Here is a 25,213-nt window from a genome sequence, read left to right as displayed (position 1 = left end):
TTCTCTGATTGTGCCTATGGCACCTCTGCTCTTCACTGGTTCAATCCTGCATTTTCTTCCATATCATTCACTCCAGTACGTTGTTATTTTACTGTGTAGATTTGTAACGTGGCCCTCCAGTATTTTCCATGTGGATATTATTTGGTATCTCTCTCGTCTCCTTTCTAGAGAGTACATTTGGAGAGCTTTGAGACGATCCCAATAATTTAGGTGTTTTATCTCAACGATGCGTGCCGTATATGTTCTCTGTATTCCCTCTATTTCAGCAATCTCTCCTGCTCTGAAGGGGGAAGTGAGTACTGAGCTTTCTGCTCCACCATTGTCTGCTCCAACATTGTTTTACACCCCCAACATACAATTGTTAATAATAAAAATAATAAAAATTTATTTAGGAAAAGTATATACATAGTTGCAGACTTACAGTACAAACATTCTGTTTGATTTAAAGATAGAGGTAGTACATAAAATACCTAAAGCCACTAGTACGCATAGCGTTTCGGGCAAGGTGAGGTGGGGAAAAAAACACTTAGACTAAAACTTAATAGTAATTGAGCTTAAAGTATAAATTGCATTGAAAGAAAAAAATAAAAATAATAAAAGATGAAAAAAGGGGGGAACATGGTAGAAAATAGCCAATATACAAGTTGGTCAACAAACAGCATTTTTTTTTCTTCAACAAAAATGTTGGGGTATAGAAATAGGACTATGGAATTGTTGGAGGTGTAGATGTAGGCCAGTAGAATTGTTGGGGTAAATTATATGCCAATGGCATTGTTGGGGAGTGGACATTGGCCTATCGAATATTGATAACTTTTATAATAATAATAATAATGAGAAATTTCACTGGGACTGTGTGGTGTTGCAAACCCATGACCAAGGCATTTCCAGCTGCATACTCTACTACTGTACCACCACTGACTTTCTTACAATCGGATTTCTACTGATATCACAGGAAGTCTGTGATATCCTGATATCACAGTCCTGAAGCCAGTCCAAGTTTTATGTAAGACCCCCAAGCACTCAGGTGAAGGATAAAGTACTGTAGTTCAACATTTTATGCACAACTTCAGATACACAGAAAATCACACTAAGGTGATATACATCAATGAACAATCCACTGAGGCTGTGAGGTGACGCAAACATTGCAGGTTTGCATCATCTCACAGCCCGAGGGAATATTCTCATTGATGTATATCACTTTAGTGTGATTTTCTGTGTAAATAATAATAATAATATTATTATTTATTCAAAAGATTGTGCGTACAAAGAACATAAGAATATTGTTCAATTGAAGGGACAGAAGTTACACATACTAATGAAGCCACTATTACGCAAAGCGTTTCGGGCAAAATTAATAATAATATAGAAATTTTTTAATTAAAATTGTGACGGGATAAAACACTTAATACTATTAGAGAAGTAAGCTAACAAAATGAGAATGTTCAAGGAAAATAAAAAATTAATACAAAGAAGGTGATACTTAAGGATGACAAGCATAGACTATTACATTATGGAGTCAGTAGTTCTAGCAACAGTACAGTAGTTTATTTACATTAATTACAGAATGGAAATACAAGGTGTAATTTAGAAACGCAAGTGAACTATTGCTCATAACATTTTCTTGGAACATATCAGAACATAGAGTAACATACTATAATTTAAGGTTAATTTGGCCAACAGTTTCAAATAACCAAGATCATAAAGGACACGAGTAAACACTTTATCAAAGAAATGCATGAAATTAGATGACATTAAATGTAGATAGTAAATGTAGAAATTAAATGAGTGTACTCGCTTGAATGAACTATATGGGGCATAGCTGATTCATTCCAGTGTGGAATTCATTCCATCCGTTCCTCCCCAGCAACTCCCTCCCCCCCCCCCCCCCAAAAAAAAAAAAATACAATCACATTAATGCATATGCCAGTCCACATTTGCCTTATGAAAAATTTAAATAATAAAGAATTTGTATTGCAATGAAATAAATTGATATTGCACGTTACAGTACTGTACTTACCCTACCAGTTGAGTTTTGTAGTGCAAACTTTGTTAGTCTTAATATCCTGAGAGTGCCACACACATGAATATAAATTGTTTAAAGAACAGTAACTTTTCTAACAAATGTACATTATACACTACAGTCTGTACATAAAGTACAGACCACTAGAATCACACTACTGCAGTACACTTATATCATATAAACTACACTTTTTACATTTAATGTCATTAGAACTGTACTGTACAGCTCAATTGGTACTCCCAGGTAAGTTATGGCTAGTGCTGGGTGCTGGTCCAGTTGCCTGAGCATCCTTGGAAGGTGAGTCCTTGCTAGTGCTGGGTGCTGGTCCAGTTGCCTGGGCATCCTTGGAAGGTGAGTCCTTGCTAGTGCTGGGTGCTGGTCCAGTTGCCTGGGCATCCTCAGAAGGTGAGTCCTTGCTAGTGCTGGGTGCTGGTCCAGTTGCCTGGACATCCTCGGAAGGTGAGTCCTTGCTAGTGCTGGGTGCTGGTCCAGTTGCCTGAGCATCCTCGGATCGTGAGTCTTTGCTAGTGCTGGTCCAGTTGCCTGGACATCCTCGGAAGGTGAGTCCTTGCTAGTGCTGGGTGCTGGTTCAGTTGCCTGGGCATCCTTGGAAGGTGAGTCCTTGCTAGTGCTGGGTGCTGGTCCTGTAGGTCTACTGTGAAACCATACCCAAAACTTTGGAATCTTAGTTTGTTTCTTTGTTGTGAGCTTCATTATAATATCTTTCATGTCCTTTAGGTGCAGGTAATAATCTGTCAGTTCTTCATTATTAGTTACAGCAACCAAATCAAGCAGATCATTAACCTTTTGCAATGATGCAGCATATGGAATAGATAACACACTGTCATCTTCCTCTTCCACATCCTCATCATTATTACCAGTAACACACTGGATAATCTCATCATCAGTTAATTCACCATAACCTGGATCATCAGCATCATTATCTAACCACGCATTCACATCAGAAAGTTGCAAATCTTCCTCACCTGCATCTCTGAATGTCTCAAAAATCACATTATCAAAACCCTCAAAATCATAGTCATCTTCGTTTTCATTCTAACCAGGTACCGGACTCAGAATTTTATTCCATGCATTCTTTAATGTGGTGACCTTCAACTTGCTCCATTCTTTGGCCTAGTTGTAAATTGCGTATTTAATTGAATATTTCTTGAAGTTTTCTAGTGTTCTACTAGCCTTCATATCCTTATTAGGCATCTCGTCTTCCTCAGAGAGCAGAACTTCCATAATATCTGAATTCATAGCTCTTTTATAAAGCCTTTGAGAGCATAGATAACCCCTAATCCATAAGTTGTGTTACAGATGTAGTGTTTGGTGGTAAAGCCATACAAGTTATTTTGCCATCAGGCGATGTTAATTTAGCAATGGGGTGAGCTGGGGCATTATCTGTCAACAGCATTACCTTTACCTCAGCTGGATGAATTCTACACATATTGATCTGCTGCTTTTTTATTTCTTTACAAAATTGATTCTGGAACCAATCCTCAAAAATAATCTGTGTGAACCAGGAATTTTTTGTGTTGTAGTAGATGACAGGTAGTCTGTTCATGCATTTTTTCAATGCTCTGAGATTGACAGATTTCCCAACAATTGCGTACTGTACTTTGTTCGGTGACTGCCATCTGCATTACACCACGATAATGCTGAAATTCTTTCCTTCTTTACCTTGCAACCACAAATACTCTTCTCAAGCCTGAAGGCCAAGGTGTTTCTTTGAAGGCATTTCCAGTTAAAGCCTGTTACATCTGCATTGTACACTTAAAACCAGCTTAGATTATTAGATATAATGTGCTGAGAAAGTTTATACTTATATGCATTAGCACTTCCTACACCTGCACTTAATGCCTCGCCACAAGTTTTCTTGTTAATGATGCCATGCCTCTTATTTAAATCGACATACCCATTCAGTGCTAGCCTTCAAATTGTCAATGTTTAACTTTACAGCAAGTCTTTCAGCTGCATTTCTAATAGAATCAACTGAAACAGCAGTTCCTTTCGCACGATGCTGTGTAAATCATTTACATACATATTAGTCCAAATCCGTATACTTAGCAGGTTTCAATGTTTTCCTGTTGCCTATTGCATGAGTTTGAGCAAAGAATTTCTTAATATTATCCTTCTGCTTTTTTATAACACAAACTGTAGCTATACCGATGTTGAATTCTTGGGCGAGTCAAATGACAGAGTATCCACGCTCTGCTTTCTCTATCAAGTCAACTGTCTGATCAATTGACAAATGTTTTCTCTTTTGTTTTATACCTTCAATACCATGAATGCTGATCTGAGACATCTTGATAGATTAAATGAGTTCAAACAGTAAAATTTGTTTAAATTTATCACGAAAATCCTTCGCGAGCGAGCCCAACGTTTTTACCCCAGGAAGAGGAGAAGCACATGGTGCTAGTCATCTCATCCAGGCCGAACGCGTTGACATGACCTGTGCTTATTTTATAGGCATACTCAAAATTTAATGTACAAGTTACAAGTTGTCAAATGACTGTTACAAGTTGTTTTATTTAAAATATTATTATTGTTATAATTAGTGAAATATTGTTAGTTTGAAGTTTTATGCATTTTATACAATACACTTCTGTATTAACCCTTAAGCTGTGCATGGCATATATATACGACAGGACCTGATGGCAAAGTTCAATTTCTCAAATTTGCTCTAATGCTTTCCAGTTTTTTGTGCATACAGTACTAGCAAATCCTGCAACTTTGTCTAAATGATCATAAACGTAACTTGAAAAATAAGAAAATAAAAAATAATTATAAAATTGAATACTTGTATTGAAAACTTCAGATTTTGAGATCAGCTGCAAAAATATAAACTATCACCAATTGTTCATTTGGTGTTATTATGCTCTCAGAATAGTATATGATCTTCATTTTCATAGATTTAGAATATATGTTTTCAGTTTAGTTTACTGTAAAAAAAATTGTCAGTGTGGCATCTGAATTATGCGTAAAATTTAGAAAAAATAATTGATAACTCCAAACGTTTAGGGTTTGTGAAAAATCCAATCTAATAGGATTGTATAACAGACAGATGTGCACATTATTTGTAAAAATGGTGAGACGCAGTGAGAAACTGGATTTTTTTAAGCTGACTCAAAGTTGAAACTCTAGTTTTAGAGATAATTGAAGTTGAAGTTATCGACAATGAATAAGGTAGTTCTAATTCATTAATTTACTTATATGTTTTAATAAATATTGTTTGGCATTCGTACTCAAATATGTGAAAGTTGTAGGTCAATATGTGTTGTAATGATGTCAAGAAAAAATAACCCCCAAAAACAAAATATAGGGATAATTATAATGATTTAGGGGATAAAAATGTATTCTTTACAAAAGTGATAAAGTTCTAATCTGGTCCCTAATCATCAAAACAGCCTAAAGAGACAAATAAAATAGAATTTGAAATCTGTGAAAAACTCAGTAAAAAAATTCAAAGTCCCAAGTTCTGCCAGTTGTGACTGATTTATTTGGTGATCAATTTCATTCTATCTTGACATAGTTAGGGATGGGTATGCACTCTCCAGGATGTAGAGGTTACATCAAAATGAGATAATAAACAAAGGAGACAAAACCCTGAGTTCCAGTTAATAGGAGTTGTTCTCCTTATCAATAAAATGTTCTTTTTAAAAAAAATTGTCTAAAATACATTTCTGAAAATATTGGAATGAAACTTTCATGATGCTTATGCCAATAAGTTGGAGATTTGTTTAACATTTAATATTAATTTTCACATATTTCAAATATTTTTTGCCCAGCCCCAGCTTTTACAGCCCAGGCTATAGCAGCTTAAGGGTTAATGTATGTGGTTTGTATTACGTAGGCTGTCAGAGAGGGAGGGGAGGCAGCCGAGAACCCGCCCATACCCACTTCCCCATTCCTGCCCCACCCTCCTTACTCCTGCCCACCCTCCTTACTCCTGCCCACCCTCCTTACTCCTGCCCACCCTCCTTACTCCTGCCCACCCTCCTTACTCCTGCCTACCCTCCTTACTCCTGCCCACCCTCCTTACTCCTGCCCACCCTCCTTACTCCTGCCCACCCTCCTTACTCCTGCCCACCCTCCTTACTCCTGCCCACCCTCCATACTCCTGCCCATCCTCCTTACTCCTGCCCACCCTCCTTACTCCTGCCCATCCTCCTCACTCCTGCCCACCCTCCTTACTCCTGCCCACCCTCCATACTCCTGCCCATCCTCCTTACTCCTGCCCATCCTCCTTACTCCTGCCCATCCTCCTTACTCCTGCCCACCCTCCTTACTTTTGCTCAAAGCACAATACCTAAAAAAAAATTATTTAATTTTTCTAAACATTTACTATGTTTTGGTGGGAAAAATTTAGTCATGGAAACCTTAAATTTGTTTTATTTTGCCTTAATAGGTAATACTGCTTCCAGTCTCTGCTCGGCTACCCAGGACGATAGCAAACACAACTCTTGCCCATTAATGATGGTAAGGACAATTTTATTCTTACTGTACTACCAGTGTGTGTGTTTATCATGTTGATGTCAATAACCAGTGATGGCGAGTGTATTAATTATATTGTCATTACCCAGTGATGGTGAGTGTATTAACCCCTTAACTGCGTTGCCTCCAAATATGACACCCCCGCAGTGTGCAGGAAATAAACTCTCTGGATTTTTTTTTTTTAAGTGTCAAAAACCCTTCCCTGAATATGGGTATGTAAAAAAAAAAAGATCGAAATTGTACTTACTTTGGCTGCTATGGTGTCCATAAGTTGGGGGTGATGTCATCATTCCCCATTCGCCCGTGACGTACGCTCCTGGGGCCAGTAGGGCGTGGGGCGCGCGAGTTGCCGCAAATATATTTTTTTTCATTTTTTGCGCACAGTTCCAAATACATTTTATTTGTTTTTACGTGCTAATTCTATGTATAATGAACACGTACACTATATTATGGCAGTAAAACATCCGTACTGTCCGAAGACACTGTGTTACGTGCAAGACACATGTGTACACATATGTTGCACATATTTACCATGTATCATGCTAATTTATGTATATATACAATCTATTTACACACTATACACTGTCACACAGTATATACATTCACCATCAACATACACAGAACTCCTCGAGTGTGAGCAGCCACACCCAGCCAGCCAGTCCTCCCTTATTCCTCCAACATCGTACTCACTATCACCCCCCCCTCCCACCATACTGTTATTCACACCAATGTTTCAGGATCATTTATGTATATTTACAACACATTTACACACTCTGCACTGTCACACACCATAAACACACTCAGAACTCAGCGAGTGTGAGCTGCCACACCCAGCCAGCCAGTCCTCCCTCTCTCCTCCAACATCGTACTCGCCATCACCCCTCCTCCCACCATACTCTTACTGTTTATAATACACTATTTACATATGTTATGTATACCTATCTACATGTTTTATTCACCAGAACTATGCAAGTAAGCCGGTATTGTGTCCTAACAGTACAGTTGCTACCATACACTGCATGAGAAATCACACAGCAGACGACGCTGCGATTACGACGTCACCTCCCTCACAAAAATAGCTCCTCCCAACATACTCTTGTTGCTGTTATTATACTATATACACACACTGTATATACCCATGTACATATGTGTTCCCCGTAGTGAACCACTAAGCTAGTATGGTGAGCAAAACAAGATTGGCTCCCACACACAGTGGAGGCTACCTCAATTCTCTCCCTCCCTCCCTCACCAAAATTCCTCCTTCCACAATACTACACACAATGCTAATTATAGCCACAATCCTGGTCACTAATTCCTGTAAATGAATAATTGGCCACACGTTTATTTTGAAAAGGAACCTAAGAAGTCATTTGAAGATTCCAAATGGACGAAATAATGCTGTGGTGCTGTGAACATCGTGAACAGCATTGAATCCCTGATATTTGAACATTGTTCCAGGTCATTATCACACTCAGGCTCTTCTATAATACTATCATGGCTAAATAATACAGATTATATATATATTTTGACATTATTAGGCGATGCTGTGGTCACACGCTGAACAGCAGTGCTGTGCACTCATACTGCATGCGTCGGCCTTGGTTGCTCACTCACTACTGAGGCTCCAACACCCGGGAATGTGGACCACGATTTTTTTTAAAGATGGCGTCTGTTTACAAGAGCCCTGAGGAAGCTGATGTGAACCCCACGTAGCCGCTGGAGTTTTGAATGGAACGTGAAAAATAAAAATACCCGGAGGTGCGTTGCGCAAACCAGACGTGGGCCTGCAGGCGCATTGCGCAGTTTAAGGGTTAACCCTTGTGTTGCTAAGGGCTATTTGCACCTTGTCACCCACAGGTGCATAACAAAAAAGAAAAAAAATTGTTTCCTAACCTGTTAATTTGTGTTCCCTGACCACAAGAGAGAAAAAAATTAATCGTACATACAAATGGCATAAATGAGTCGACAATATGAGCGATGACGTCACACCCTGCATGCTTGCTCATGCAAGGTGCGGCCCAGAGGCATCGCGCGCAGTCTTCAAGCAGCCAGAATTGCTACGAATTTATTTTCGCTGCATTATTTATAGTGTCTACGCATATTTTATCACAAATACTCACTAATTGTGTTGCATATAATGTTACTTCATGTTCAATGGTAATAAATGTTGCATACATTGAGTATACACATGCGCACAAAAATGTTTTCCCATTATACCAATATAATATGTATTCACATTGTTCATTATTATATTTACACACACATGCACACACTATTTACAGGTTTTTGTAATATTATTGCACATTTAAGAAGTCTTGGAGAGAGTGGTAGGCATTGAAGCAGTTGACAGCACATAATGGAACTGCACACGCTTCACACCATGTTTGCACATGTTTACGTTTCTGATCTCTTTTTTTTGTTCTACAAACTAAGCAATCACGCTTGCCTATTGCATGCTTTCCAGCTGGTGGCAAATGTTTTAGTGTGTGTGCTTGAATGACCTCCATGTGAGCGTGCCTGGGTGTAGCAGCATGCTGCAACACTGGGTTCATGATGGGTCTTTGTGTGCCAGAAACATCTTTGCCAAACTTTGCTAATAACTGTGTCCCAAGTGTAAAAGCAAACGAATGGAAACTTGGTTTACGTCCAGTTTTCACCAGATACATATTATAGCTGTTCAGCATGCTTATGTCAACAAGATGGAAAAACACTTTTTTCTTCCACTTCAATGTTTTCCGCACACACTCGACAGTGTCCCCCAACATCATGTCAGATTTATCAACCAAACGCATGTTGATATTATAGTCAAGAACACAATCTGGCTTATGCCATATTGTGCCATAGGCACAATCAGAGAACACTGTATAAACATCAGAGGTCCGCGGTTGTTCAACGTCCTCCCAGCAAGCATAAGAAATATTGCCGGAACAACCGTGGACATCTTCAAGAGGAAACTAGATTTATTCCTCCAAGGAGTGCCGGACCAACCGGGCTGTGGTGGGTATGTGGGCCTGCGGGCCGCTCCAAGCAACAGCCTAGTGGACCAAACTCTCACAAGTCAAGCCTGGCCTCGGGCCGGGCTTGGGGAGTAGAAGAACTCCCAGAACCCCATCAACCAGGTATCAACCAGATATACTAGATCTTGCATTATTCGGTTCACCTTGCCACTGTTCACCATTGTACCATCATGAACTGTAGTCAGCAAATTCACTTCTCTCCTGTCTTTCCACCTGAGCGTATTTAATAACTTTTTCTTAGCTGGCAGTCAAGTTTATTGTCAAACAATGGCATTTCCCTTCTTCTTGGCTTTACTGTGCCGAACAATCCAGTTTTATTTTAAATCAAGAACCTAGCTTGCAATGGACTTGTATAGCAGTTATCCGTGTATAAAATGTGGCCCTTGCTCATCCTTGGTGCCATCAGTGACTTTACCACACTACCTGAGAAACCATGTTGGTCGTTACCGGGAATGTCTACATCGCTAGCAGAATATAGAATCATGTGTAACACGTATCCTGTTTCACAGTCACAAAGAACAAAGAATTTCAATCCAGATCTGTTGCGTTTGGAGGGAATATACTGCTTGAATGCAACACGTCCTCTAAAAAGCACAAGGGAATCGTTAATCACCAGCTTCTGTGCTGGTACATAGAAATCTCTGAACTTTCCAATCACTTCATTCATATACAGTAGTCCCTCACTCGCCAAAGTCTATCATCCTCTGTCCGGTCCTCATTACTTGCAAAATAAAGACACCTGAGGAGTATCTGAAACCTGTCTCGGGACATATATTTCCTGAAGAAAGGTGTTGGAATATTCTGGTCTTTGCTCCAATAATCTGTGATAGCGTGTTTGACACAATGTTTCATCAACATACATATTGTCAAAAATACATACATTTCACCTACAGAAGTGTTTTTCCAACGCTGCAATCGTGAATATTCTGTTATCTCTTTTCCAATGAGATGAGTCGCATGAAGGTTCATTTCGTATACAATATATTCCATGAGCGGCTCATCATAAAATGTTGTAAAGTAATCCATTTCACACATGTCCTCACCATTATCAGGGAAAAGGTCTGTAATCCCAACTTCTTTATTGCCAAAGGCAGGAATTAGAGTAATAAAATCGTCACCATCACTCCACACAAGTACAGTACACCTGCTGTCCTGCGAGACGCAACAGCGGCTCGACAGCGAGGAAACGTTGCACACCGTGGACCAGGAGCTGAAGCCCGTCTTCACAAAGTACGGCCGCTATGTGAACATGAGGTGAAATCACGTGAACATGAGGGTCTTGGTTCCTCATGTGGTGCCATGCGGCGGCGCTTGGCTGGGCGAGACGCTGCTGACGCGACAAATTCTCGCCCAGTATCACCACTGGTACTAGCAACAGGCAAGGTAACACTATGCTCTGAATCCACTTCACTAAAACCAGAAAATAAGTCACCTTCCTCTGACTCGTTGTCCAAAATATCCTCATACTCTAAATAAGCACAAGAACTGTGTGGTCGTGGGTGAATTGGAGTAGACACTGGGCGAGGAGGCACGAGTGAGCATGTAGGCCTCGCCAAGGGAGGAGACTGTATCTCATATTCACTGTCTGTGCTACTATCATCGGACAATTGTCTGTAGGCCTTATCAATGTCAGGGTCATCAAAAATCGCTTTCCTCACCATCAGAAAATAATTCACTAGTTATTTGCTCTTGAGTAAGTGATTGCATGGTTCGTGCTCTGGAGGCGTTTGGCCATGCGTTCGCCATGGTGACCGCTGCGTAATTGGGGCCTCCCATGCATTGGTAGCGTGAGCTGGATTTTATTTTTAACAAAATGGCAGCTGGTTTACTATAGCCCCTGGGCAGCATATGGGGGGCCCCCCTACCCCGCTGGCCATTCAAATCTTGTGCGGTATTCCATCACGTCATATGACGTGATGCACAATTTATAGCAAGTTACTCAACACATCATATGACGTGTTGCGTAGATTAAGGGTTAATCATGGTGTTATTACCAAGTTATGTTGAGTGTATTAACCCTCTGATATGCAAATAGCGCATAATTTTGCTCAATCAGGGTGCGCATAACACCTTAACCACTGCACTGCGCCAAACGACAAATGCCATTCGCCATTTACTGCACCAACTGACAAAAGTATTTTTTATTTCTTTGTATACGGTCGAAGCGCGCTTGCGGTAGGTTGGGTACAAAATGGACTCTTAGGACCTCCAGTGAGAGGCAGCCATCTTGGAAAAAATTCCCAGAATGTCATAGGGCTGCTGGCTGGGTTAGTACTGAGTGAGCAACAATGGGTGGCACACGCGCCTCTGGCTCCCAAACACCTGTCCAACGCGGTGTTGACTTGGGTAGAAGATGGATTCCTGAGGTGTTTGCCAGATTGAAAAAAAATCCCAGCATTCCCCAGTCATGGCCAGGCTCATATTCAAGGTAGCAACCATGTCGTATTCATCCATATCGAGCTCCCAGCCCTAGTCGGCCATTTTTTAAGAAAACATCATCTGATGTTGGAATACAAGGCATATTGCTTGAAGATGAGCATGCCAATGATTTTGATAACCCAAATCTGGAAAAAGACCTAACACAGGTGTCTGCTACTAGTGATATGGATATTGAAGTGAACGATGTGGAGAGTGTGTACAGTACACAGCTCTCACAACCCTGCCATGCCGGACTAGGTCATCACCATCAGTGGAACAACACAAATTAATTTTTGTATGTTCCACTGAACATTTAGTGCCAAATGCAATTCATTTGGACCATCCGGGAATTCGTTAGAGCGGGGTCTGTTAGAGCAGGGTCTGTTAGAGTGATGATGCACTGTATTTGAAAAGAAAAAAAGGCAAAAATAGAGAAGTGATTGTAAATATTATTCAGCAGATATGTAAGTAATAAAATTTAGCAGATATTGTATATAAGTAATAAAATGTACCAGATATAAAAGTAAAAATAATAAAGAACAGAAGAGTGGGAAATTAGATAATTAATCAAATTTAGGTTCCTAGAGTAAACGAATTAAGATTCAAATAATTAATCAAATGGAATACAAATAATTAGCTAATTTAAGAATTAGATTAATATTGTAATACATGAATATTATACGGTAATAATACAAGATGGGCAAGGATATGCAATATGAACGGGCAATACACAGGCAAAAAAAAAAAAAAGAGAACAAAGCGAGAATTAGACAATTAGATTAAGATTATGAATAAATAAATGGATTCAGATTCAAAATAATTAATAAAAAAGGAAACATAATTAATCAAATTAAAAATTCAGTAATCTCTTAAGATTGTAATACAGTAATATCATATGGTAATAAGACAAGTTGGATAAGGGTATGCAATAGAAACAAACACATATGGGCTGGAAACACTGATGCACTTAAAGCTTAAGAATTCATTAACAATACTGGAATATTAGACAACAAACAAGACTAGTAGCTAATATTAATGGGCAGATATATAAGTGAGAAATTAAATTATTAATTTTTAATTCACAAAGTAATGAATTAAAGATTCAGATAATTTGACAAATTAAGAGTTCAAGGTTTATAACATTTTGGGTAATTGAAGTGTTAGTATCAACAGATAAATGGGTAAGTTGCAAATATTGTAAGCTAAGAATCTGATAACTAGACAAATTAAGCATTCAAAATATTATTACATTTTATAAAATTGAAGTCAATGTAGTAATAGTTATAAGAGGGTAAATTATATGTATTTAAAACCATTTATATAAAAAAGAAGCATTTAGTAATTAATATACAAATATAAAAAAGCCAAAATTTAAATATGGTTAGGCTAGGTAAGGCCTGATCACTCATGTGTTACTCTCAGCAATGACATTGGAAGTTCGCTGACTTCCAGTTCTGTCACAATCAACAAAGAAAGTTAGTAATTGTTGGACACTTGATTTCATGTCTTTTGCTGTTCTTTCTTAGCAATGATCGTTCCATTCCTGGTGTAGCACTGCTTGATAAGATTTGGGTTTTGTTTGTGAATATGATCCAGTCTGTAGAGGAGGATCAATGCTGCTTGGTAAGGAACTCATTAATATAATATGATGCAGTCTGTAGAGGAGGATCAACGCCGCTTGGTAAGGCACTCATTAATATAATATGATGCAGTCTGTAGAGGAGGATCAACGCTGCTTGGTAAGGCACTCATTAATATAAAGGTTGGTTTTATATTTGTAGCTGATTGAATGACATCTTACTTATCACTGGGATAAGCTAGTTTAGTGAGCATCTGCCTGGTGCTGTGGTGATTGTTTTTATCTATTCTGACCCCCTCCCCGCTCAGCTCGTTGTTGCCGTGTGGGGGCTTAGTGGACGGCTGCCGGAGTGTGATGCTCCTTGGGACAGTCCTCTGTCCTTTTCTAGCCTTGTGCTCCTGCTGCTGTCCTCTCCAATTCTGCTGGGCATCTTTTCCTTTTCCTTCTGTTTCGTTTTTCTCCCCCCTCTTCTCCTATCTGCTTGCCGTTTCCTGCCGACCTTTTGCTCGTTCTGGTTTTTCCCTTGGACTTCTTCTATTTTGACGCCCAGGTGCTTGAGGAGGCATACTCTTGCACCCGTAGAACTGTAGTAACCGACGTCGAGAGCGAGGGGAACCTTTTATTGTCAATCCGCCTTTCGTCACTGAACCCGATCTCGACGGACTGTCGGTTTCTTAAGGTGGCGTTTGTGGGGCGTATACTCACGACGCACCCCTAGGAGGCCCCGGCAAGATCGGCGATAGCTTCTTGTTGGGTGTCCTGCCTCTAATTGTGGCTCCATGGTGGGTGTGGGGGCACATTCGTGAATGAATTCTTCTTTTCGTAATGATGATAACCCCTGGTTCGGCTGCTTCTGGTGTACCTTCTCAGGCTCGTGGGGTGGGCGACCAAGCCCCCGAGTCGGTCCGTATTGGAAGACCGGGCTCTGTAGCCTCCGCTGCATTGGGCCCCGACCTTGCTCCTCCTTTGGCCTCTCTGACTCCTTCCCCTGGCTCCCCTCCCTCCTCTGTGGTTGGGTCGAGCCCCAAGCCCCCAGTGGTGACTACCTCGTCCCCTGGCGCGGCTCCTTCTCTAGTTGTAACTACTGCGCCTTTTAACCCCTCTCTCTCTGGGGGTTCTCACCGCCGTCCTCGTCACGGCCGCCCTCGCTCGATTCCTTCCAGTTCTGCTACCTATCAAGCCTTGTTTGGTCCCGCTTCGTGGGCCAAATGTTTTGATCTCCTCCCTCTTGATTCTGCGCCTCCTGACGATTTCTCCCTCCATCGACATCTCGTTGATTCCGTGGATGCCTCCATTACTTTCAACCCCACTCGTCTCGGTACACGTGTCGTTGCTGCTCCTTCTCAGGATGCTGCTTCCCGCTTGGCTGCCTTATCCTGCCTTGGCGAGACCCCTGTTCGGGTCTCGAAGAACGCTCAGTTGAATGCCAGTGTTGGCACTATTTTGCTCCCGCCCCATGTTGCGACCGGTGTTCGGGACCTGCGCGACTGCCACGACGATATTCGACATATCCTTGCTGCCCAGGGCCATTCTATTCTCCAGGTGGACACGTTTACTCGTCCCCCTCGTGGTAGTCGCCGTCAACCCCTCTGGGTTGTGAAGATTACCTTTGATGGTAGGACCCTTCCACCCTCTGTCATTCTTGCTGGTGCCAGGTGCTCTGTCCAGGAGTACATTCCTTCTCCTCGGCTCTGCAACAAGTGCTGGAGGTTTGGGCATGGTGCCCTCCGCTGCTCCGGGACTGTCTCTCTCTGTCCTTTGTGTGGTGGCGAAGATCACTCTAAGTCGGAGTGCACTTCTCCCCAGGCTCGTTGCCGCAACTGCGGTGAGGCCCATCCTACTTTCTCCCGTGCGTGTGTCCATTACAAGCTTGAGGCAGCCGTCCTCAACTTGAAGCACTGGGAGCGTTTACCTTTTCCTGAGGCGAGACGCCAGGTTCGCCGGCTCCCGCCTTATGCTAATATCTCTTATGCTCGCGTGTTGCGCTCTTCCTCTCCTCGTCCTTCCCGCCTTCCTCAGACTCACAACCGTTTCCGGGCCTTGGACCCTGATGCACCCAATGCCCCCTCCTCTGTTCCTTTGGGTTCTCTCCCGAAGGATCCTCCTCCTGGTCCTCTGTCCGGGGTTCCCCTTCCTTCTACCCGGTCTGTCGTGTCTCCTGTGTCTTCTTCCTCGTCCCCCTCCGATCCTCCTTCCCGTCCTCTTCCTCCATCTATCGGCTCTCCCCACCGCCTGTCGGTGCGGGCGGATGTCCATCGCTCTCCTAGCGGCCGTCGTGTGTGCTCTCGTTCGGCTTCTCCTGTTGAGACACTGGAATCCGTTGCCCGGTACGTAGTTGCTGGGACACCGGTCTCTTTAAGTCAGAAGCGTAAGCCTGGCTCCTCTCCTTCCTCTTCCCCGGCGGGTAAGAAGGCTTCGCTTTCTTCCTCAGCTCCTACGTCTGGTTCTGTTGCTCCTTCCCCTCCCGTTTCAGTGATTGCGCCCCCTGTTCCTGCTATGGAGGTTTCTTTGGCTCCTGCTTCCCTTTCGGTTGCTGCTCTTGCTAGGGTGCGCTCCCCTCTTTCTACTCCCCCTCTTCCTGCTGCTGTCCTTGACTGCTCCTCTCCGTTGTCTCCTCCTCTTCCTCCTCCTCTTCCTCCGGACCCCGCCCGCCCACCTCTGATCTGTTCTCCCGTTTCCTTCCCTCCGTCTTTGCTCAGTTTACCCATGCCCCCTAACCCTGACTTTGCTGACCCTGATCCCGACCCTGATATTCTTTAACGTGCTCTGTTGCTCTTTCGCCTTGGTTTCTTCCTTGTTCTCTGGTTTTGTCCTTTCTCTTCTCGTCGTTGTCCATTCTTCAATGGAACGTTCGAGGTTATTACGCCAATTTCCTCGAACTCCAACTTCTGATTTCGCGGTTTTTGCCCCTTTGTGTCTGTCTCCAGGAGCCAATGCTTGGTGCTCGTCCTGGTCGTTTTCGTGGCTATTCCTTTCTTTCCCCCCCCCCCCAGCCATTGCTGGGGCTTCTAATTCTTCTGCTCTCTTGATTCGTGCTGATGTTCCCCCCCCCCAGCCATTGCTGGGGCTTCTAATTCTTCTGCTCTCTTGATTCGTGCTGATGTTCCCTTTGTCCCTTTACTTTTTCCTTCGCCTCTCCATTGTTCTGCTGCTCGTATCTTTGTGGGGAAATGGTACACAGTTTGTTCCATTTATCTCCCCCCGAGTGTCCCGCTCTCTCTTCCTGATTTGAAACACCTCCTAGACTCCTTGCCGGAGCCTGTGCTCCTGCTGGGTGACTTCAATTGTCGTCATTCCCTTTGGGGTGACGTTCTGACGAATACCCGGGGTCGCCTCCTTGCGCCGTTTCTCCTCTCTTCTTCCCTGTCTCTTCTGAATTCTGGTGAGCCCACTCATTTGGACTCTCAGACTCGCACCCTTTCTTGTCTTGATCTTTCTCTCTGCTCTTCTTCTCTTTACTTAGATTTCACGTGGCAGGTTCTTGATGACCTCCATGGAAGTGATCATTTCCCCATCCTTGTTTCCTTTTTCTCTTTTCGCCCTTCCCTCTCTTTCCCTAGATGGCAGTTTGCTCTTTGTCACTTTATGGTCATCCCCTTGAATACAAAGATTCCGCGAAGCTTTTGGGGTTATTCCTTGACACTCGTTTGTCTTGGTTTCCCCATATCTCTTACCTCCGTGTTGAGTGCTCTAAGGCCCTTACCCTCCTTCGGGTCTTGTCCCATACTTCTTGGGGGGCAGATAGGCGCACTCTCCTTGCTTTACATTCCTCTCTCGTCCTGTCTAAGCTCGATTATGGTTGCCCTGCTTACTCGTCTGCTTCTCCTTCTACTCTTCGCCGTATTGATGCTTTGCACCATACTGGGTTGCGCCTCAGTTCTGGTGCCTTTCGTTCGACTCCCATCCTTAGCTTGTATGTTGACACTGGCTTCCTGTCTCTCCAGGACCGCCGTGATCGCTACTGTCTTCGCTATCTTGCACGGTCCTTGCAACATCCTTACTCTCGCCTCTGTCGTGCTTTAACTTTTACCCCTCCTGCGGTTCCTGTTCCTCTTCACCACCCCCCTCTTTCTGTCCGGTTATCTCGCCTACAGGATTCTCTTTCCGTTCGTATTTCTGATGTTTCTCCTCGTGTTGTTCCTTCATTGCCCCCGTGGAGGGTCCCTCTTCCGCGGTTTTGTACATCCTTGACCCGTATCACTAAAGCTGTTACCCCTCCTACGGTTCTAAAATGCCTTTTCCTCGAGCACTTTTCTTCTCACTCCCGCTCCGTTTCTGTCTTCACCGATGGGTCTAAGTCAGCGGACGGTGTTGGCTACTCTGTTGTTTTTCCTGATCGCACTTATATGTGTCGCTTGCCTCCGGAGACTAGCATCTTTACAGCGGAACTTTATGCTATTCTCTATGCTCTTCGTCTCCTGCTTTCTCGTTGTCAGTCTTCCTTTGTAGTTGTTGTTGACTCTCGTAGTGCCCTCATGGCTCTCGGGTCCTTTAATCCGGTTCATCCAGTAGTTGTCGAGATCCAGCATTGGCTGTTTCTCGTTCACAGTAAATTTAAGTCGGTTGAGTTTTGTTGGGTTCCCAGCCATATTGGTGTGTCTTTATATGAGCGTGTGGATGCTGCCGCCAAGGAAGCTGTCCGCTCTTGTCCCATCTCTCATAAAGGCATTCCGTATTCCGACTTTTACCCGGTTATCCATTCCTCAGTCCTTACCCGTTGGCAGGCTTCTTGGTTGTCTGTTACTGGTAACAAGCTACGTACTCTTAAATGTTGTGTTTCCTCGTGGCCGTCCTCCTTCCACCGTAACCGGAGGTGGGAAACAGCTCTGGCGAGGTTGCGTATTGGCCATACTCGCTTAACCCATGGTCACTTGATGGAGCGCCGCCCTGCCCCTTATTGTCCTAGTTGCATTGTCCCTCTTACGGTCGTGCATGTCCTTCTTGAATGTCCTGACTTCCAGGACGAGCGTGTGTCTTGCTTTCCGACCGCCCCTCGCGGTCACCTGTCCCTCGATAGAATTCTTGGTGACTCGGATACTTTTGATATCGTTCGCCTTATGCGTTTTTGTTCTCGTATTGGCATCCTTGGTGATATTTAGCGCCCTCTGATTATTTTGCGTATTTGATGGTGCTACATAGCCTTCCCGGTTTGGTGCCTTCTTTTGATAATTACTTACTTACTTACTTTTATCTATTCTGATAGATTTAATAGTATCATTAAAGTTTATCTCTGATCTAATCAGTTGATGGGCTACACTTAAACAGTTTTGACCTTCTTGTTCTTCAGGCAGTTCAGTAGAGCTGATGATGAGTAAATCATGGAGTTTTTGTTAATACTGTTGTCTGGAGAGCCTGAAACACTTATAAATTCAGTACTACCTACCTAACTACACATGCTGTATTGCATATTAATGGGTTATAAGGCAGTCCAAACATGGTATAGTTATGAAATACTATAACTCTCATACTGGGTGGGGTGGATATTATGAGGGACTGGTGGCTCACAACAGTTGTCACTAACCTGTGTTGGTGAGTGTATTAATAACACTTTCACACTACGATGTCACTTTCCAGTGACATCCGTTTTTCTCCTGGGCCGTCTCGGTTGAAACAGTCTGAAATCATCCATTAAAATATTTGTTAAAAATTACAATTTTAACTGATCAATCTGGGTGTGGTTTCAAAATGAGCACCTTTAGATTGCACACAATTTGATGCCAAAATGAAAGACGTCACATGAAAATTGATGTCAGAACACTGGAAAGATATAAATAATTTTGTGGTGATGAGTGTTAAAAAGTGTCCAAAAGTTAAAATATGTTAAAATTCTATTTATTGTTTTATTATTATGGGACTAGTTTTAAAATACGCGCCTTTAGATTGCGCACAATTTGATACCATAATGGAAGACGTAACACAAAAATTGATGTCAGAACACTGGAAAAAATATTTAGTACAGTATTCTACTGTACTAAATAATCTTTCCTGCCTCTACTCTACACAGACGCCGTCTTGTAGAATCGGCTCTTATACACAATGTACCCAACATGATCTTGAGTCCTGGCTTTGTTGCTGTGGACTCTTCTCTTTCACAGCATATACTCAAATGCTCTAATCTTTCTAACAAACGTGACTTAACATAAGCTACCCCCTTCCATTTATCTTTCTTTTTCTCTTTCCTTTTCTTTCTCTCTTCTCCCTTTTTCTGTGCATTGTCTTCTCCTACGCTCCCTTGCTATCCTCTTCTTATTCCTATTACTATCTCCTTCGGTGGTTATAATAGGAGCTGCCTCGTATGGGCCAATAGGCCTTCTGCAGTTCTCATTATTACTACTATCCCCTACACCTTACTTTCCTCCTCAGCTCTCTCTTGCCTATTTATTGCCTGTCCCTACCTGTCCTCATCACAATCGACTTGAGAATGGTCCAGGACGGACCGAAACGTCGTCGTCCCTTCAACTTCTAGTGTGTGGTCTGGTCAACATACTTCAGCCACGTTATTGTGACTCATCGCCTGCATACAGTATTCTAGTATTTCTTTAGTTTTTGGCTATGATGAATTGTTCTAAAATTAATGGTAATTAGTGTACTGTAGTGTATAGGCCGCTCCACATCCCCCTTATCCCCCCAGGTTATCCCTCCCAACGCTCCCCTCTCTCCCGATACCAACCACCCACCTCACCCTCTCCTACACCATGCGCCTCGAGCCACAGCCGTACTGGATTAATACGGTACGGCCCGCGGCCTGGCTTTCATATCCGGACAATTCACTCCTTGTCTGGCTGACTGGATATTGCAACATTGGCAGCAAGTTAACCGGCCCAGATTTTTAACCGGACAAACACCTGATTTTCCGGCTCCTATGGACATTTTGGCCGGATATTGAGATAACTTTATCCGGTCACGATTTTGACCGTATAAGGGTGTTTTCCGGATATTCGAATCCCGGATAATCGAGTGTCTACAGTAATTATTTTGTGTGACTTGGCATTGGAATTGAGCTGTGTTTTTATCATACCGTAAATTTTGTGAGTATAGATTTTTGTTTTGTTTTTTCATTTAGTTTTTTTAACTGTTTTTCTTATATTTCAGTGATGGGAACATCAGATCATTTGATGTTCCCAATTTTCTAATGGGAACATCAGATCATTTGGGAATGCATCGGACGAGGGAGTGGGGAATGGTGGGGAGGACGAGGGGACGGGAGTGGGGGGGGGGGATTGTGAGGAGGGGTAATGAGGGGATGGGGGAATTGGGGATGGTGACATGGGGACCGGGAATGGAGAATGGTGGGGAGGACAGGGGGAGTGGGTGATGGTCAAGAGGTTGAGGGGACGGGGGAGAGGGGAATTGTCGGGCGGATGAGTTGATGGGGGAGTGAGAGATGGTTAGGAGGACGAGGGGACGGGGGAGTGAGGAATCGTTGGGAGGATGAGGGGACTGGGGAATGGTGGGGAGGACGGGGAGACAGGGAAAGGTTGCTGTGGCTCAACAACGCACATGTGTTGCTGAGCCACAACAATGTGTGGCCAAGTACAGCTAGTAAGGAATAATGTATATTGGATTAATTAGTTCCAAACCAAAAAAATAAATGCTGTATAGTTATACAATAATTAAATGGAATAAATGCTAACACACTACACTTTACCTGTACTTCGGAGAGTTGATGGCATATGTGGAAACTAGTGAGGCAGAGGAAGAGAGATGTTCTTTGGCAGGGGAGTTCCCTAACATTAAAACTTCTGGAAGTTGTGCTTCTGAGGTTCTTTCTCTTTTCTGTCTTTTTCTGTTTCCCTCATTACACTCACTGAATGTTTTCCTTACAAGAAACCTGTCCAAGGATGATTGTTTTTGCCTGTGCATTAAAATGTTTTTAAAATGAGACATAGCATTGTCATTCAACAGATTTTTAACACATTTTGTCAAGGTGATAATTTCAAGAAAAGGTTTGCACTTTCCCTCATTTTGCACACATTTCTTTTAATAGAGAACTAGATTTAGGCATAACAAACTCTGTAACAAGAGCTGACACTCAGGTACCACTCTCATATTTAGCTGTGAGTTCTTTCTTCATCTGTATCGTGATTCTAACCATTTTTCTTTTTGCTAGGCTCATATCACAAACTTTCATAGGTGTCATGGTGACTTATTTACAATAAGAATATAAAAAAATATCCAAGAGAAAAGTGTAGTAGGTTGTGCACTGAACAACAGCTATGGTGAAACTGATGCATCAGGGACGCGTGTTTACATCTGAATGCCGAGCAAACAGATGAATAACGAACATGAACACAGCGTCTGAATACCGAAAAGTGCAAATTATGAGCAGTGCAAATACCGAGGCTCCTCTGTACAAAGAAATTATGTAAATATTACGTAATTTGTATCGGTAAATACAGTACAATACTGTAATATTACTTTTGTTCTAATTTCTTCTAGCTTAACCAAATATTTTTTTCCACAGGATAACAACCCAGAGGAATGTTCACTGTGTTTTAACAATTATGAAGACAATCTGCTACGGCCTCGCACACTGCCTTGCGGACACACATTCTGCTCCCAGTGTATTGACAATGCTATCAAGAATGGGCAGCTGACTTGCCCCAGGTGCCTTGCCCAGCATGCTGCCACAGCTGCTACTCAGTTCTCAATTAATTATGGTATGGAGGCCCTTATCAGAAAACTAAAAGGTATCGAGGTTGAACCAGGAAAACCCATTAAAGCTCCTGCAAGAGGCATCAGTAAGACGTTACGTTCCTTGGTGCAGGAGCAGAAGAGCATCATCAGCAGCCTCATTACTAGCTGTGAAGAGGTACTGTCCCAGCTGGGGGAGTACCGGGGGCAGCTGGGGGACTGGAAGACTCACCACCTCCAGCTCCAGGACAGACTCTATGCTCTGGTAGAGCAGAACAAGTCAGCAATTAAGCTCTTGGAACTGGAGGATACGAGTGTGATGGATATGACAACACAAGGAGAGGAAGGGAAGACTCAGCTGCAGGCCATGTTGGGGAACCTCGACACAGTCAACACCCCACAGGAGGTTGACACAACCATAGACACAGCTGTTGGGTGCAAGATGAAGGTAGAAGATTGGCTGGAGAAGTGCCAGGAACTCTTCCCAGATGTCAAGACTGTCCACACCTCAGTGAAGGTACGCTGCTGAAGGTCACATTGTTCTCACCCAACTGAGTGTAGTATTGCCTCTATATAAACACTTTTGACATGGAGACACATCAAGATGAGAGTTGACTTTATAGATAGGAAACTTTTTGCTCTAACACCTGAAACATTTTTATTAATAAAGTCAACTGTTATCTTGGTGTTTCTCTACACAGTGGTCAGTGTAGAGACACAACATTACTTATAGTTTTCAGTTACTTTACTCAGAGCCTGATGCTTCATTATAGTCCAGTTACTTTACTGAGAGCCTGATGCTTCATTATAGTCCAGTTACTTTACTCACAGCCTGATGCTTCATTATAGTCCAGTTACTTTACTCACAGCCTGATGCTTCATTATAGTCCAGTTACTTTACTCAGGGCCTGATGCTTCATTATAGTCCAGTTACTTTACTCAGAGCCAGATGCTTCATTATAGTCCAGTTACTTTACTCAGAGCCTGATGCTTCATTATAGTCCAGTAACTTTACTCAGAGCCTGATGCTTCATTATAGTCCAGTTACTTTACTCAGAGCCTGATGCTTCATTATAGTCCAGTTACTTTACTCAGAGCCTGATGCTTCGTTATGGTCCATGTTCCACATTAATGTTTGTGTTGGTAATGCCAGGTGCAGGAGACCATCAGGGAGGCCCTGGAGATGATGACCACAGAGACAGGTGCCACAGCTGACCCCGTACACCTGGGAGACTCAGCCTCCACCATTAATGTTTGTGTTGGTAATGACAGGTGCAGGAGACCATCAGGGAGGCCCTGGAGATGATGACCACAGAGACAGGTGCCACAGCTGACCCCGTACACCTGGGAGACTCAGCCTCCAGCATCATGGATAAAGTTCAGGAAATCACTGGAGAGATCCCCCAGAAGCAATTAACAGTAAGTTTTTTTATTTTCTCTCATAGGTCATATCACATGATATTGAGTTGCGTTTTGAGGAGAGGAAGCCTGTTCTTAGGTTTATCGGGGTTCCCCAAGGTCAACTACTGACTTTCCTTAATATACAATACACAATAGTTGCCTACCTCTGGGATAAATATTTACTGGTAGGTGAACAGGTGGAACAGGTGAAAGGAAACATGTGAACCATTTCTGTCCTGCATGGTGATTGAACCTGCGATCCTCTATTGAACCCGGGATCCTGGCCCCCCTCACAGAGGCACAGAGAGCGGGTGACACTCGACCAAGTAGAGTGGTGGAGTGTCACCACTCTCCATCTTACCGGGAAAGCATCCAGGAAAATAGTGAAACAAAATAGACCACAGCTGGCTTCGAAGAGACTGATGCCTTGTAACTGCCAACAAACTCCCAAACAATGCCAGCACCAACCACCTGCCAGTAGAGGGGGGCTGGAGCTACACGTCCAGCACCAACCCCCTGCCAGTAGAGAGAGCTGGAGGTATAGGTCCAGCACCAAACCCCCCTGCCATTAGAGGGTGGGCTGGAGCTACAGGTCCAGCACCAACTCCCTGCCAGTAGAGAGGGCTGGAGGTATAGGTCCAGCACCAAACCCCCCTGCCATTAGAGGGTGGGCTGGAGCTACAGGTCCAGCACCAACTCCCTGCCAGTAGAGGAGGCTGGAGCTACAGGTCCAGCACCAACCCCCTCTTCTAGTAGAGGGGGCTAGAGCTACAGGTCCACCACCAACCTCCTGCCAGTAGAGGAGGGCTAAAGCTACAGGTCCAGCACCAACACCCTGCCAGTAGAGGGGGGGGGGTTGAAGCTATAGGGTCCAGCACAAACCTCCCCTGCCAGTAGAGGGGAGCTGGAGCTACAGGTCCAGCACCAACCCCCTGCCAGTAGAGGGGGGCTGGAGCTACAGGTCCAGCACCAACCCCCTGGCAGTAGAGGGGGCTGGAGCTACTGGTCCAGTACCAACCCCCTGCCAGTAGAAGGGGCTGCAGCTACAGGTCCAGCACCAATCCCCTGCAAGTAGAGGGGGGTGGGAGCTGGAGCTACAGGTCCAGCACCAACCTGCTGCCAGTAGAGGGGGGGCCTGGAGCTACAGGTCCAGCACCAACCCCCTGCTAGTAGAGGAGGGGGGGAGGACTAGAGAGACAGGTCCAGCACCAACCCCCTGCCAGTAGAGGGGGCTGGAGGTACAGGTCCAGCACCAAACCCCCTGCCAGTAGAGGGGGGTTGGAACTACAGGTCCAGCACCAACCAACGGCCAGTAAAGGGAGGCTGGAGATACAGGTTCAGTATCAACCCCCTGCCAGTAGAGGGGGGCTTGAGCTACAGGTCTAGTACCAACCCCCTGCTAGTAGAGAGGGGCTGGAGCTACAGGTCCAGCACCAACCCCCTGCCAGTAGAGGGGCGCTGGAGCTACAGGTCCAGCACCAACCCCCTGGCAGTAGAGGGGGCTGGAGCTACTGGTCCAGCACCAACCCCCTGCAAGTAGAGGGGGGGCTGGAGCTACAGGTCCAGCACCAACCCCCTGCCAGTAGAAGGGGGCTGGAGCTACAGGTCCAACACCAACCCCCTGCCAGTTAAGGGAGGCTGGAGTTA

At 43.8% G+C, this 25,213-nt stretch overlaps 2 protein-coding genes across 2 annotated transcripts in view; both read left to right on the top strand.

Moving 5' to 3' along the window:
* The first annotated feature begins 6,422 nt into the window (after positions 1-6,422).
* On the top strand, positions 6,423-22,694 carry LOC138372338 (tripartite motif-containing protein 59-like). The gene is made up of 2 exons (XM_069337619.1): positions 6,423-6,502; positions 21,996-22,694. The coding sequence occupies exons 1-2, from the start codon at positions 6,497-6,499 to the stop codon at positions 22,692-22,694; spliced, it is 705 nt and encodes a 234-aa protein (XP_069193720.1). The 5' UTR covers positions 6,423-6,496.
* Positions 22,695-23,319: 625 nt separating this feature from the next.
* Positions 23,320-25,213, top strand: part of LOC138372429 (uncharacterized) — a 46,576-nt gene continuing 44,682 nt past the window's right edge. The window contains exon 1 of the mRNA XM_069337916.1: positions 23,320-23,584. Within this exon, the coding sequence (XP_069194017.1) occupies positions 23,468-23,584 (117 nt within the window). The 5' untranslated portion in view covers positions 23,320-23,467. The remainder of the gene's footprint in view (positions 23,585-25,213) is intronic.

The sequence above is a fragment of the Procambarus clarkii genome, chromosome 38, assembly GCF_040958095.1.
Source record: "Procambarus clarkii isolate CNS0578487 chromosome 38, FALCON_Pclarkii_2.0, whole genome shotgun sequence".
NCBI lineage: Eukaryota > Metazoa > Arthropoda > Malacostraca > Decapoda > Cambaridae > Procambarus > Procambarus clarkii.
Note: the sequence above shows the minus strand (reverse complement) of the source record. Positions and strands in the feature narration are given on the sequence as shown.